This window comes from Glycine max, chromosome 8 (genome assembly GCF_000004515.6).
Source record: "Glycine max cultivar Williams 82 chromosome 8, Glycine_max_v4.0, whole genome shotgun sequence".
NCBI lineage: Eukaryota > Viridiplantae > Streptophyta > Magnoliopsida > Fabales > Fabaceae > Glycine > Glycine max.
The window spans coordinates 9076338-9093327 of NC_038244.2; the positions used below are offsets into that span (position 1 = coordinate 9076338).

Here is a 16990-nt window from a genome sequence, read left to right on the forward strand (position 1 = left end):
AAAAATTAGAAGCAAGGGATATATGAAAGAGGCAGGCAAGATAACATAGAAGAACGAAAAAGTGTAAGTAAACATGGTATGAATCACACACCATGTAAATGAGGAAGTATAGGTCATCATTGAACAGTTCTTGTAGGCATTGAATCAGGGAGAGAATCGCAAAGCAAGCACCTAGGCAGGTATATCTAGGCTAAAAGCCTTGTGCTTTTAGGACGTTTCTTGTCAGGTGCACAATCTTTGGAGTAAGTGAAACATTACAATTTCAAACAGTCATTTTAGGTTTTGATTGCTCTCCAGGAATACTCATTCCAATAATCACTGTCATCTTTTTTTTTATCAGCAAAGATAAATTAGTGTATATATGTAAGTACCAGGGGTACTAAGAACACAAATTTTTGAAGTTCAGCAGACATATGGTTTCCTAATACAAGCTTGAACAGTCGAATTAGCTAACCATAAGCTGCTCATATTGTAAGCTATAGGCTACCCAGGTCCTATGTATGCTTCCCTCCCCTGATTACAAAATCCATCTCTTAGATTACTCAACCATTGATTAAAATGCATTACAAAACCCTTTTCCATATTCCTAAACCATGACCAACACAAGAAGATTGCATCATCCATCACTGTCATCTAGTTTTAAACTATGTTATAGAGTAGACCTTTACTACTTTAGATGTGTCACACACAACAAGGTTGTCTGTATCAGCTGAGGTGGTACACAGCCAATTGACCTGCCAAATAAAGAGTATAAATGAATGCATCATAGACATATTTGGCAGAAGCAGAACAATTAACCAACATCCAAAAGTTCCAATTAAATTAAATATATTACAAAACTCACTTTTCGAGATACTTCAATGTTCAAATGTAGGATATTATTGTTATTGTCGTCACTTAACCCTACATCTGGATAACAGGACCAATTCCATATCTTCACCAACTTATCATTTCCTCCAGATATCAAGAATTTCCCTCTTTCCCCAAACAATGAAAATGCCCTGTATCACCCATACATGTTAGGGGACAAGTGAATTTAGTGTTACAGTTGCTATCTTGCAGATAAGGAATTGACTTACAGGCTGGAAACAGCTGCAGTATGGCCACCCAAAGTGTAATTCAAATGCAACCTCTTTTTTCCATTTTGATCTGCGTCTGTATTGCTAGATGAACTACCATCTTTTGATCTTGAGTGTGATCCTTTTCGTGAATTTGAAGAGCTTTTTGATTTTGTAGCAGCCATTTCTGTTTCAATATTAATCACATCAATAGCTCCATCGCCCCTTGCAGCAGCGCATATTTTGTCTAATTTATCTAGCATGTCAACTTCTGGAACAGCTATTGCATGAACAAAAGCAGGATTGACACACCGGCCAGCAATGCCACTACTCACATCAAATGTAGCTGCAGAAAAGAAAGGGCAGGAATAACAAATTAGTAGTTTATCTTTCACTAGTTTATTAAAATTATGTTTTCCCCTCATTTCAACTCTATTGTATATTGTATATTACTTTTATCATTTTTAAGAGTATGTTGGCATAAGTAAATAAACAAAAATGCCATCATGCCAAATATAATTGCAAGTTTCAACTATAAAATTATAAAAACAAAATTAGCACAAGGATCATTAATTTACATTGCACTAAGTACCAGCTGCTACTTCAGTTGTTATCTAAGCACATGTATGTATGACTCATGTATACATATATCCAAAATTTCCCAGCTTCAGTGACAACATTTTTGTTTCTTCAAAAACCTACCTGCTTGTGACTTGCATTCTCCATAGTCAATAGTACCCAAGCAGCATTTTCATGTTTTTTTCATTGGTAAAATATTTTTAAGTGGCCAAACCTTTTGTTTTTGTCTGCTGCAGAACCATGGTCAAAGGTGACTATGGTTGCAAAAGCCTTTGAACATAATTAAAAACAATCGTTATCCTTGAAGTTTTTTGCTAAATGCATTCTGAAAAATTAGTAGAGATGTGTGGACTTAATATCATTGCAAATGTGAAATAAATAAAAAAAATCAAAGGCTCTAATTTAGATAATTCAAGTAATCTCATACGATACTTAGTAAAGACAAGGTAAGATATTTATGAAAAAATATACCAAAATCCACTACTTTGTAGGGGCGCCCTTTGGAGAAGTCCCACAACATGAGCATTGAATCAAGACCTCCACTAATGACTGGTAAAAGAAAAAAAATGGAGTCAACTTTCTATAGATGTAACTTAAACAAATGGGGCTGTTATTGCAAAACCTTATACCACAATGTTCGAAAATTTCATTTTAAATAGAATCTTGTGCTTGTACAAATTATTTCTTCATGGTTAGTTAGCATGTATAGCTTGATAAAAATTTCTACATTCCTTTCCATTAAGACAATGGGTATTCTAACAACTCACACATATCTACTCTAGACAAAACAATCATATCTTATTCTCATTGAAAACCATGAATTGCGCTGCAAGGAGGAGAGACAGAGAGATTCGTATGTGAAAAATAAGCAAGACTATATTTAAGTACCCTCCCAAGATCTCCAAGGAAGGAATTCCACAGTGCTACATATCTACAACATTAAGATAAGCTGAACAACTATCAAAAAATCAAATTACTTACTAATTGTAGAACAAAATAATGAGAAAAAATTGGGTGGCAAGGGGTGGAAATAAAAATATTAGTGGGTTGAGATAAAAGTTCTGATTACACAATTAGTATCCATGTAGTGAAGCAGAGCTAAAAAGCAAGGATACACTTGTATGACCAGCTCGTAGTGTTTTATACAGGCATTGCTGGCGAATGTCAATTATCTGTAAAAGAAATTTCAAACAATAATGAAGAAAATGAAAATGTACGATAATTACACATTAACTTGGCTTTTCTTAAATTAAAGAAATGGGAGAATTAAAGGTGTAGACAAAACAACAAATAGTAAATTACATTACACAAGAAATGACTTCAATTTTTAAATCATCAATTACAACACAGAATATTTCCATGTTTTATGGCATGTAACAAAGCTTTTAGAATACAATGCAGGTTTATGGTTTCTTATGTGAGAATAGATCAATATTACTCAGAAATTAGGAAATTTAGTTAATATTGTCGAAGGAAACAACAAGATGAATCCAAGAAACTCATGGTGTCCAAAGGAGAGTCACAATCCCTGCAATCACAGTAATGATCTAGTAAACATATTTTCAGCAATCACAATATCAAGGAACAATTATCCCCAAAGCTTAAGGCATTGGGAGGAGGCCCATGAATGGCTTTATGTTAGCTTATGTACTATTGCTGAGAATTGAGATGGATTATAGAAACAGAGAAAAGGAAGGAGAAACATGGGATTAACATCCCATATGGGCAGAGGACAGTGTGACTCCAAGCACCCACCTGCACACATGGCAGGGTAGTTGGAGGAAAGAAAGAACCTGTTAGGGAGAACAAGGATAAGAAGGCAGGAAGGGAATGAGTGAGGGATTTGGAGGGAGAGACCAGGCACGGTCAACTGCCTCAGGTATGTACATATTTTTTTTTCCTTTCATTGATTCAGCGTGTGTGTGTTTCTTTATTCTGTTTCACACATCAGCAACTTCATTGATCTAGAAATTTTGAAATTGCTCAGATATCAGATAAGAATAGGAGATAATGGCTTTTACATCTCTAACGCATTACAAGTGGAAAGGATATATTCATTAAGAGCTGAAAAATGAGATAATACTAATGGAAATTAGAATAAGCATTGTTGGATAAATACAAGGCATACCTTAACTTCACCATTATCGTCTGCTGCAGCAACAAATGAGGACTTTGAGTTGCATACAACCTGCAATACCAGACAGATAATTGTATTATAACAGCATTTTTAAACAAAAGAAGCTCACCGAAGATAGCATCAGTTGATAACTTGATATTTCAACAGAATGAAGGAATGGATGTGTTTAGTCCCACATTGACTAGAGATATGGCTTAAATAGATCTTATAAGGCTTGTGGGATTGAGTTAGGCCTTAAACCAAAAATTCTAAGAACAATCATTCTTAATATTTCTATTTAAGACTTCCATACACAAAACACATTCCATACAAAAGTCTTGTACAAAACAGTTAAGATGACAACAAAAATCGTACTTAAACTTTCTGATATAGATCTGCATGGAAAATGTTAAATACAGTCAGCAAATTTGCTTCAATTCATTTGTATTAAATTATTAATTCATTTTGTTTCATTTTATATAACAAGAAACAGTACTGTAGGGACATTCAACAAGTTCTGGTAAGTGCATAACATTATATTCGAATACAAGTCCTACTATCTAGTATAGTATCTACCTTGTTTATCTCCTCTTTGTTATAATTATAATTCTCCAATGGCTTCCATTGGGCGGCGGCCTTCAGCACACAACATAATACACAGAGGATCAGTATAATGATTAATAGTCATTCTCAACAACACAAATAATTAAGGTGGAGCAAGAATAGATCAAGAACAACAAAATATACATGTATATCCAGATATCCTCAAGAAGAAAATAAATAATGCAATAAATGTGATGCCACATATATAGACAGCAGTAGTAAAGGAAATAAAGGCTTGTAAAAGGAAATAGAAAGCCCTGAAAAATCATACATCTTGGAGACCATAAAATGCTTACCAATCGCACATCAAAACACTTGATTTCCTTCCCTGAGGAGACATAAATCATATCTTCCATTCCTGATTCAAATGACAATTGTTTGTAAAAAGATGCAATTAAACTCATCTATTGGATGTATCAATGGAGAATTTTATTGTACTTAGGATGTGTTTGATTTTTCAAAAAACAAAGGACTGGACTGCACAAAAGCATTTGTCCCGTGTTTGATACAAAAAATGGTTATAACTTATAAGACAGCATATAAAAAAGGATGTCCCACACACAATATTACTAAACAGTCAAAACTATACACTCTTCCTAACTAACTGTGCACTACCTCCAAACCAGTTGCTAATACATTTTAAAGACAAAGATTGACAACAGAGACCCACAAGCCTTGGTGCAGGAAACACCTACTCTCTCTGAGTCTCAGGGAACTACACTACTTGATATCAGGTTCAAATACCAAAAGGCTGCGTTGCCACCCCTTTAGCCTATTTTCACATTAGGACTCGCATAAAAACACTATAGCCAACCCTTTACAACATAATAACAAGTTGAAAACAAAGACGAAAAAGTGAAACCAAAAGCAATAAACAAAACAGACCTGACTTGAAACAAAAGGACGAAACTGGCTCCACACTAACATCCATAACCAGTTGCGGCACATCAGGACATCGCAGGTCAAACCAGCAAACACGACCATCCTGTTTTTTTTTTTTTTTAACAAACACAACTAGAGCCAATTAAAATTATGAAATAGTAATAATAAAAATAGATGAAATAAAAGGAAGCATTGGTGAATCCTGAACCCTAGTGATTGGTAATGAAGCGATGAAAGAGAGATAAGAGTGGAGAAGGAGCTGACATCGCCGGAAGTGACAATCAGATGAGAGCGTTCACGTGAGGCAATGCAGCAGGTTGTGCTGTCGTCGTGACCCTTGAGTCTTCGAGGTTTCAGCTTAAGCTTCGGCACATCCTTCTCCGCCATCGATGGTACCGTTTCTAAAGTGAAGAGACTCTAAACCTAAATCGGCTCAGGTGTGTGAATATATAACAATGTAACGGATTGATTGCACTCACAAGAGGAAGAGAATGGAACGAAGACAGAAACGTAGTAGTATGTGGTTGCGGTGATGGGAATGGAGTCACCAAGTTGCTGCGGTGAAATGAAACCGCGCGGCAAAGCGTCGTTACTGACACCGGGCACGACGAATCATTTGTCTCTTGTATGCTATTTATGTGTCACGACTGAACCCGACTTTTGTCACACTCTATGGCCTTTATTAATTTTTGTAATTATAATACATTTTACAAGTATTATTTTACTGTTTATACCTCTAATTAAGTGGTTATGATTAATTTTTTATAATTAGATGGAAGGATCCGATTTTTTAAAAAAATATAAGTTGAAAAATTCAATTAAAAAAATCAGAAACCTAAATAAAAAGTTGATAAAAATATGAGAATCTACATAATAATTAAACCAAATATATAATATCACACATCTTATTGACAATTTCTTCAAATAAAATTAGAATTGAAATAATTCAAAACTTATATCACCAATTTTGAATGGATAACTTGAATTATTAAAGCAAATTTCAATTTCTTTCTCTCTATAAATTGTAATTAAAGTATAAATAGATTTCAAAGTAATAAAGTACTAATTCATGGAACACAAAACTTTCATGATAACAAAGTTTGTGGTTTGGAATTAGAAAAATATAAATATTAACTAAATATTATTATACTTTCTTTTAATATATTTTTTTTCGACCATGTTTTTTCTACAAGAAGATTCGAATATAAAACATAAGTTAAGGAGACTTTTAAAAGTCAAGTAGTGGTTGATCACTTTTTTCTTTTATATCTTTGTTATTTTTATTATTCTTTTTCTTTTATATCAGAATCATTCACCAATATCTCCTACTTTCCTTTTCTTTTCTTTCATTCTTTATATCTATTTTAATTACTGAACAATGAAATATACCCATATAAGTATAAAAAATTTATTTTCATATATACTTAAGAGATGGGAGTAGATATAAGAAAAAAGATGCAAGAGAAACGTGCGTGAAATTATGATGAGAGCTGAAAAACATAAGTTAATGCCACTTGATTTGAGTGACATGCAGCGTACAAGAGACAGCAACACTATATACGTTATACTTGCGGCTCCTGTTCCTTGGTTTCTTCAACTTCTTGGGCGAACTTAGTGGCGCCATTATTCTGCATCATATCCTTGCTTTTGCCCCACAGAAGAATGTACAACCCGATCATCACCAACATGGATCCCACCACACTACAAGCATATGTATATTCAAGTGATCAGATTTAAGGGTGGGTTTTTTACTTCTTTTTTTTATAATAAGAACGTGCTATATACAAGAATGAATTTACCTTCCAAGATGAAGCTGCTCGTGCAAGAAGGGGATATCAATCATGCCCGACATTATCTGAACAAGAGGGCTGAATGCAGCAGTAAAGACCGGACCCCTCTTCTTTACGCACCATGACATGCCCACATAGCACACACTTGACCCAACTATCCCCTAAAAACACAATAGTATTTCACTCTGTTAACCTACTTTTTAAGTTTTAATTATGCTCTATATACAATTTATGAACCATAATATTGTATTTTCTTTCTAGCTACTTAATTTATAAAAAAAATGTATGATATATATATATATATATATATATATATATATATATATATATATATATATATATATTACTTTTTTTCACAACCATTGATGTTAATTAGTCTTTTTTATATATTTTAAAATTTTAAAGTTTAATTAATGTTCTTTCTCTCAATTATTCCATTATTTAATATTTCATTACTAGGCATCAAAGAATAAGAGATATTGAAATATAACAATATTTTATATCTATCAAATAAAGTTCCATGATTCACATTCATTAAATTTAAACATGAATAATTATGAGAAGAAGATATTATGTATTGTTTTAAAAATATAAAACATATTATTTTAATACAAAATATAAAAGAAGTAAGAGCATGTTGTAGATAATTAATTTAGAATTATTCAATAATATAATATTATAGTTTTGAAAATTGAGCCTAATTAATCGCCTAAATTAACGTAGTTTAAGTAAACCACATAATGTGGAAAAAAATTGGTCAAAATCTGGTAAAACAAGCAAAAACTGACTAAAATACGATTTACAAGTTAATAAAAAAAATGTTTTACACAAGATGGTTTTGATCAACCTAATTATTTTTTATAAGCCAAAATTTGGTGTTCTATAACTTAAAAGACTGTGCTACTTACAGAATAAAGAACGGTGATTATTTGTATCTTATCCTTGAGAACCCACGAGGACAAGTTGCTGCTGCCAGTGGAGAAACCAAGAATAGCTGCTTGCATGGCTCCAAAGAAGGTCATGATGGCTGTGCTTGAATACTGGCAAGGATATCTCTTCCCTATCTTTGACTGTAAAATAAACCAAAAAGACCAAAAAAGGGTTCCCATAATCAAAGCTATTACACCGATGGTCCATTTCTGTGTTGATCTAGTAGTAGAAGAAGCTTGGTCCATTGCAGATTGATAGTGAGACCCATCAAACAAGGGTTTTCCTTTGTAAAGTGTCAACAACAATGCCCCTCCTATGCACACAAATGTACCAAGAATCTTCGCTTTCCCACCTTTGCATTTAATGTTCACAGTTTCTAATCTGTAGTAGAATCAAAAGAAAAAGGGAAAGGATATGGTGCATTTATATATTATTCTCCATTTGAATGATGATAGTTGCTAAAAGAATAAGAATAAAATAAGTTTTGTGTGTACATATTCTTTTCATACCCAAATGGTAATGCCATAATGAATGTGATCACCGGGACCATATTAACAAAGGCACAAGCAAAGGTGGCTGAGGTGTATTGGATCCCCAGAAGGAAGAAGTATTGTGTGACGGATGCCCTACAAAGAAATCATTCATTACGTGTTTTTTCTACTATCATGCATAAAGAACTATAACATAAAGAAAGATCGTTATTTCATGACTAACCCAATAATGGCACTGAAGAAAAGGCAGCATAAAATTTGAAATGTGAGCTGTGGTCTTCCATTTCTGCAAGATAATACAGTTATTAAGATCTTTCAAAGTTTCCTTCTGGCATAAATGGGCCCATTTGAGCACTCATCCTGGATAGCAATATATGATTATTAGCTTAACATCCTTGATTCTAAAGATGAAGAAAAGTTTAGGTTCAAGTGGGTGACTTCATAGTCATTCATTGTTGCAGCTTGTGTATCTGCATGCTAACAATTAAAATAAATCCAAAAGGTAAAATGCCATACATGAAGGAAAGAACTAGGCTATAGATTTTAATATCACGTTAAATTTCATCCAAAAATCAATTAAGTAAATAAACCGTGTAGCCCAATAATATATATTGAGATACACAATGCAGAATTTTCAACGAGGTCTAGAAGAGATTATAGTCTCTTATTATGGTTGGAAATAATCTTGGATCACACAAAATAAAAAAGGAATTGAGAGTGCCTATACCTTTCCTTAAAGTAGCCGATGGGGGCCAGAAATATAGTAGCAACTGAGAGACGATATGTGATAAAAACCAAATGGTTCATTCCTTCTTGAAGGACTTTCTTGAGAAGAATGTTCACCATGGTTAAAGAAAAATCTATTGCTATCATTACTAGGAAAGGTTTCCATTCATCGCAATTCTTCATTTCAGCAATGCAGTTTTGTTTCTGGGGCTGAGTGGGGCCTCCCTCTATGTTTTTATTTTTCAGAAAAATGTTCAAATGCTCGCAATGCAACATAGGGCTACCTGTGGCTTTATATATATATATATATTATTCCAGAATAAGTGGTAAGAAAGCAACATTACTGTTCCAAATCAAACACTTTATAAGTAACTATCCCTTTTGATGGTAGTTTAACGTTTGTGTGGAATAATATATATATAAGAAAGCAACATTACTGTTCCAAATCAAACACATGTGATCTTTGGACTATGATATCTGATCCTGTTCTAGAGAAGGAGACTATTAGGGAATCGTTTAAAAAGATTTTAGGTTAGTTCATGAATCATGGCCCTGATGTAAGCATTATTGGTTAATTTAGGCCACTGGTTTCATGTTTACAATTCATATAGACCCGAAACAGGTAATGTTCTTCATGTTTTGTTCACGTTCTAGTACCCTTTTCAGCAATTGAACTTTTTTTTTTGAGTGACAGGCATCTTTTGGGTGGAACTGTGGCAAAAACATGGCATCTAATGCTTTTTTAATCAATCTTCCACGTCAAAAACATTGAAAACTTGAAGAAAATGTCACATCTCGTAGCTATTTAGTCACTTCAAAATCTTAGAGAAAAAAAGAGATCACAGTGACGAAAACCATGGTAAACTTTAATTTGCAAATGAGGTAGATCAGCATATGCCCTGGAACTTGGAGTTCGCATACATTCGGATTCAAATGTCATGTTGGTGGTGTTAATCATGGGTGGCTTTCAGTACTTGATTTTAAATGAAAAGTCACATTAGTTAACCTTAACTCCAATTACAACTTCAAATTCTTCTCTTTACAAAAAATAATTAGGATTCAATTTTGATACCTCAAAACTTTTTATATTAGAGCTAAATGGAAAATCAATTAAATCTCTAGTGCATTGCAAATTGTGGGAACTGATCGAATCTTTGATCAATTGGAAGTCCCCGCATTCATTTTCAGAAGAGGGGGGGTGGGGTGGACAGATATTGAAATGGTGTTGGAAATGTGCGAGATATATAATTAATTAGCACTTATTTATTAATGTTGGATGTAATTACATCTATCACTATTAAATAAAGGATTTTGTGAAGAGAAGAAAAATTATCCTAGCCTAAAGAAATCATGTATCCAAGAAAAAAAAATGTAAGTTCAAAAGACCTAAAAGAGTTTCTCTAGCTAACTAAACAAAAGAATCTTATCATTGTTTTAAACTTTTGTCTGAGATATTTAGGTTTATATTACTTTAAGAGAATTTTTTATGTTTGTCTATAAAACGTGCTATCTTTATGGCGAATGCTACCGTGGTGACCACCATTATAGGTGTTCTATAAATCATCTTTTTTTACCATTAGATTTATCCTACACCCTTCACATTGAATTATACCTCTTAACTCCTTCCTCAGCCCCTTCCCCCACCATTGACCAACAAAAAGATCCATCAAAGAAACATTGTGGTCGTCAAAAGGTCGTGGTCGCTCCGCCAGTTAGTGGTAGGTTTAACCCTAACCTAGCATGAAAATGTGGTGTCATGTGTGAAGTTCTCCAATGATGGAAGCCCCAAAGTGTTGGCCTCCGTCAACAAAACCCTGTCCCTCACATGTGAAATTGTGGTCCTTTGTCATCATTTCCCTCCTCCACCATTTCATGGGCCACTCTAAGGACATCTCCAAACTATCTTGGTCCTTCGACTCCACTCTGATGATTGTACCCTCCGTATATGGGACACCACTGGAGGCAACTACATCAAGACCCTCTACGGCCACAACGAATTTCTCTTGATCTGTGTAAACTTCAACATCCAATCTAGCTAGCTACATTGTCTATGGCTCCTTCAAGAGATTGATCACGTATTCAACACCCACCACTCCATGTCCGTCACCTCCGTCCACTACAATCGCAACAATACATTCATCATTGTCGATAGCCATGACGACTCTAGCAAGATTTCTCCACTGGGAGTTTTGTTTTGATGGAGTTATGATGGCATCCCTCGATTTTCATTTGATCTAAACTTGTTGTCACCTGACAGTAATGACAACCTTTCAACGACAAATGGTTTAATGGTTGCTATCAATGTAGAAACTCAGCAACTTTTACACTATCAACAAATAAAAAATGGTAACATAATTTTTAAGATAATTATGTTCAAAGATAACAAACTTAGTATATATAAATTATCATTATAAATAAAAGACCGGGAACAAATAAAGTCAGATAAATATTGCAAATGCAATAATTTATAGCCCTTAAAATAGTAATAAAAAATTATAAAAAAAACTATTAAAAAAATATATGATACTCAAATAGTTTATTTTTTTCATAGTGACTCAAATATTTCCACAGGACTATAAAAAAATAAAACATTATATATCTAAAAAAACAAATAATAGAGTATCTTCACAATGAAACTATAGAAATAATTAAATATTTTTATTTCTACAATAAAAGCCGAAAATAAAATAATTAGGATAATTAAAAATATTATATACATTAAATGTAAAAATAGGACCCCGAATTACTGACGTAGATCCGTCCCTATGAAGGTAAATGATGGGATGCAACATGCAAAATCTGTTGTCCATTAGCCAAAGATTATATGGGCACTGTCCTACAAAATCTCCATCCTTCCGTATTTCCGGTTTCCTACCAGATCTTATCGTATCTCAACAATTCCAGTGAATGAATGAAGCTTGATTATCCGTTAAATAATTTTCAGCATTTAAATGACTTGTCGGACATGAAATTTGTCTAAAACTAGGAATTTCTGCTTTGGAATATCTATTAAAGCAGGCATCGATCTAGGCATCTCAGTACTGGAATTCCTTCTATTTAGACCATATCATATCAAATGCAGGACATATCATCTCAGAATGTTTGCATTTTACTATATTTACTCTGTTCGATCTCCATTGATTTTTTCCACGTTTTTCTGGTTACTAAAAACTATTGTTTTGTGCTATAAATATATTAAATAGGGTGATATTTTGATTATATTTGACAAAATTAGATGAAAATTGGAAAATTAGTTGATAATTCAAAATAGAAAAACTTGTTAAATTGTAAGTGTCCGTAAAACTATATATTAAAGTAAATGAAAAATATAAAATGATGTAAATAAAATAAAATCATGATTTATTTAAAAAATATAATTTTTTTATATATATATTAAAAATAAACATAAAAAAACATATAAAAAATTAAAATTAATGTTTCAAAAAATATTACTTTAAGTAATATTTTTCAAAAAATACTAAAAGTTATTAAAAAAAAATTTATCGAACGGTTAAATAAATTTTTTAGCTACTAAAAAAAATTAAAAAAAAATCTTATCGAACATAAGTCTATAGATATCTTTGTAGTGTATATAAAAGTTTTTTTTTAACATAATAATGATATAAAATATCACCAATTTTGCTAATTAGATATATATGCAGGCAGAATATTGGAAAATAGATTGTGATTATAATTAGATATATTATTTTTATTATTAAATTTTTTACAGCATTTTTATGATTAAATTATAGGCTAAAAATTAATGTTTTAAAAATATACTTTCATTTGTATTATACGATATATGTTAATAAAACCTGTGCAAATTATTTTAGAATTATTTATTTTTTCGAAAGATTACTTTTTATAGATATAGACTTACTTTTTAGATACGATAGACTAAAACAGATTGTAGCTATAAGTTATAGATATAACCTTTTTTTATTAATTTATAATCTAAAAAAAGCTTCCTCGCCTTTCAATTTAGACCATATCAAAATGCAGGAAGAGGACGAATCATCTAGATCTATCTTACTATTTGAGAATGTTTTTTTATTTTACTATTTACTTTGTTCCCCGTTGATATTATTATTATTATTATTAAACTATAATCCAAAAAAGACATATCGTTACTGAAATTTTGCCTTCAATATAGATCAATGTTTTAAAAAATGACTCAAACTAGCTGGTTTGATTGGGATTTGGGAATCGATCAATATGTTAATTGTAAAAAAAATCATCTCATTTCAAAAGCAATAAAATTCAGAAAGAAGCAAAAACTAAAGTTTGTGAAAGCTAGTGCAGGAAATCAATTTGAACTAGTACGTAAGACTCACATCGGATGAAAATCGCACAATTGCATTAACATATAGTTGGTGTGAACTAGGCTCAAATTCCTTCACAAATGTCACAAATTCGAGTATTATAAATAATAATAAAAAAAAAGCGATTAAGCCAAACACAAATTTAGAGACTTTGGAGGAATGAAATCATATACACAACAAAAGACTCCGGAAGACACAAGAATGAGCTTTACTCTCCAGAACAGGGATAATTGGATAACTAAATTACATATGAATTAACAAATGCATTACAGAGACCAAAATGATGAAAATTACAGTTACATATATATCATAGGAAGGGAATAAACTCAACATTACATTTCCCTCGTCAAAGAAAATTGAAGAAATATTCAATCACACCGGGACTGTCTAGTGTCTACTATAAACTCATCAATTTAAAAGAACAATTGGTAGACTAGTAGTATTAAGAATTAGACTAATTAAGATTTATTTCACTGACTCATTTACAACAATCAAACAAGGTCAGAGGGCACATAGAGCAGAGGATCCCAATAGGACCAAACTCATTGTTGCTCAACTGCATTGCATGTCCACCCATGTGGCATGATCTGAGAATGTCGTATCAATAATGGACTGAGTGACCCCAGAAAGTGGCCATATATGTAGAAGAAATGGTTGCATTTGAAGGGGCAAACAAGTTACTTTCATGAACCTAATTACAAATCATATGCTATTATGTCGTTGGACCAATTCACAATTGTAATTGGTGGGGGTTGACAATTTTGTTCTGAGCTAGCTGACTCCAGCAATAATTAATGTTATTGCGTGCATGTGATTGTGAGGGAAAACTTCAAATTTAATTTCATGAAATCTCTTTTCTCATCAAATAGTCTGGTCTTGAGTGCACCAAGAAGTCCATATGCACCAGCACCTGGACCTGCTTCACACACATCTTCAAATGAAAAAGGCTCCATGATACGTGGCATGTGATTGGAACCACCACCACACATGAAAAATTTTGTGGCAATTCAAAATTGGGACCATCATTTACTGCAACCATGTTTTGTCAATCTGCAACTCTTCCCCTGCCAAATTTTTTGAGCTTGAATTAAGCGTTTATTTAGTTCAAAGACCGGTATCTTCTGCTCTCGAGATCTGGACACAAAAGAACATGCCAAAAAGTGCAATGAATACACATCAACACAGGAAATATAAGTCTTGACAAATTTACAATTTTTACAAATAGTCAATTTTATCAATTCAAATGTTAAATTGTGACTCTACGATATGATCATACGTAATAAATTTTTAAATAATTTAAATATTTGTAAATGCATAATACTTATAAATAAATCTGGTTTTCATTTTTACTCTATATATATTTTCTTTTTTTTATCCATACACAAACCTTTTAAATTATAATAAAAAATATGTTGTTTCTAAAATATTTAATATATTTTAAAATATTAAAATTATCAATGTATAGTTTTTTTTAATGAATATTAACGTATGGATATAATTATGTATGATTTAGTATTATGGTTATAATACAATAAAATTTAATATTTGATTAAATGATGAATGAATATTTTATTTTTTGATCCATTATTACCTTTAATTTACCTTATTTTGTGCTATTTTTTTCTATTTTCTTATAATTTTTATCATCAGTAGGAAATAAATAAAAGAACTATTTGAAACTATGAATAGATAAATTTAAATATATATATATATATATATATATATATATACACACATTAATTTAAGAACAAATTTCTAATATCACTGGGGTCATCATAAATATAAAATTTGACAATATTTGTAAAACTAAAATCTACTTTAATCTGGTTATCCAAGAATGGAGCCTCATCAAAAGATCAACTGATTATTTTTCAGCTTTGTCCTCCCCAGTTAAAGCACGCTGTGTTTGCTGATGCTTCTGGTTCTGGGACCTCTTTCCTTAGGGAGTAGTTTTCTTGTGTTTTTTATTTTTCTGTTTTCCTACTCATAAAAAAATCCTTTAATCTTGGCATCATTTTTTATGATGTTAATTAAGGCATGAGTTTGTCGTCTTGGGCCAAGTCGATCGTGCAACCCAGTGGGCTGCTATGATGTTGGCCTATGATCGACTGGAGGATACAACTAGAATATATTTTTTTAATTATTTGTCACATTAATATTAGTATTTAATGTACAACAATATTTTTTCTGTTATTTAATTTATCAATATTAAAAAAATGATTAATTTAATTGATAACAATAAATTTATTTTTTATTTATAATTTTTTTCAAAATTATCATTAATATTTTTTTCTCTTTCTTCTTTTAACAACGAATATTTTTAATCTAAAAATAATTAATAGATGAAATATTATAATAAGTTGAGTTTTATTAAAAAAATATTATTTTAAACTTAAGTCTAATAAATAAAAATAAATGAAGTAATTTAGTATGCAAGATTATCATTATAATATATAAATACTATACATTATTATAAATTATGATGAGGGACAAGTTATTTCAAAACCAACTCTAAAAGAGTTACTCTCAATCTATCCTCATATTTTTTTATTATTATATTGTGTTCAATATACTTATGACATATAATATTATTATAAATCCTTCATTGAAAATTATAAATACTTCATCAAAAACTTATTGAAATATTTAGACAAGACTTTTACTAGATACATTTCCTGTATATTAGTACCTTGTTTAAGTCTAAACCAATTTTGTTAAGAGTCTCTCATGTAGGATTAAACGATTAATAGTAACATATTTAATTGCCAAGGACTAATGAGAGTACGAAGACAAAAGAGCCGGTTTCTTATCATCCAAGGTGTGAAGCTCCAGCTTTGTGTTTTTTCTAAAAACACAAGCTGTGAATCACTCTGGCTCTAGTCCAGTAAGGTTGGGTTAAAAAATAAAAAACACGAGTATTTATATTACAGAACCAGGAACAAGTGAAACAGCACTAATAGTATTAATGACACAGCTGAAATTCATGCATATCATTACCATTTACCATAACCACAGAAAAAAAAGACACTAACTACTACAGCTGGGGCACCACCACCGATACGGAACAGAGAGAAATACATTAATTATGTAACCGTTATCATCCCCTCATAGACTCTCAAACCAATGACCCAGAAACCAACCGCGTTATCACCGAGGCCAAGTGAGAATTTCACAATGCAAATGGTGAACAAGTTAAACTACATAGCTAAAGTTTTCACCTTGTCACAAAGGTTGTTTTTATCTGACAGTGCACGCAACTGCATAAGCCCATGACTTGAGATGTTGTTTCATTGCCACAACATCATCAAACGGAGGCATCTTAGTTTGCCACTGAATCTGATATTCCCGTGACTCCTCCTTAAACATATCAAAATAATCAAACCTCAAATCAGGCCCTCCATGAACCACATTGGTTCCATATATCCCCAATTTGTGCCACTTCCTTCTTTTTCTCCTCTCTCTCTTCTTTGTTTCCTTACTTGTTGGTACCATG

The 16990-nt window shown here is 31.9% G+C and overlaps 2 protein-coding genes across 2 annotated transcripts; both read right to left on the reverse strand.

The window, feature by feature from the left end:
- Positions 1-306: 306 nt before the first annotated feature.
- LOC113002381 (WD repeat-containing protein 53) lies at positions 307-5879 on the reverse strand. Its single transcript, XM_026129585.2, has 11 exons — positions 5503-5879; positions 5242-5341; positions 4653-4714; positions 4330-4389; positions 3766-3825; positions 2753-2809; positions 2526-2568; positions 2109-2186; positions 1080-1404; positions 845-1001; positions 307-734 (listed from the first exon to the last, which is right to left on the reverse strand). Exons 1-11 carry the CDS (start codon positions 5623-5625, stop codon positions 645-647), a joined length of 1155 nt encoding a protein of 384 aa, XP_025985370.1. The 5' UTR covers positions 5626-5879; the 3' UTR covers positions 307-644.
- An 804-nt stretch (positions 5880-6683) lies between these two features.
- On the reverse strand, positions 6684-9534 carry LOC100813873 (WAT1-related protein At3g30340). The gene is made up of 6 exons (XM_003531215.3): positions 9177-9534; positions 8673-8735; positions 8468-8584; positions 7937-8339; positions 7038-7189; positions 6684-6939 (listed from the first exon to the last, which is right to left on the reverse strand). Exons 1-6 carry the CDS (start codon positions 9449-9451, stop codon positions 6801-6803), a joined length of 1149 nt encoding a protein of 382 aa, XP_003531263.2. The 5' UTR covers positions 9452-9534; the 3' UTR covers positions 6684-6800.
- Positions 9535-16990: the final 7456 nt, after the last annotated feature.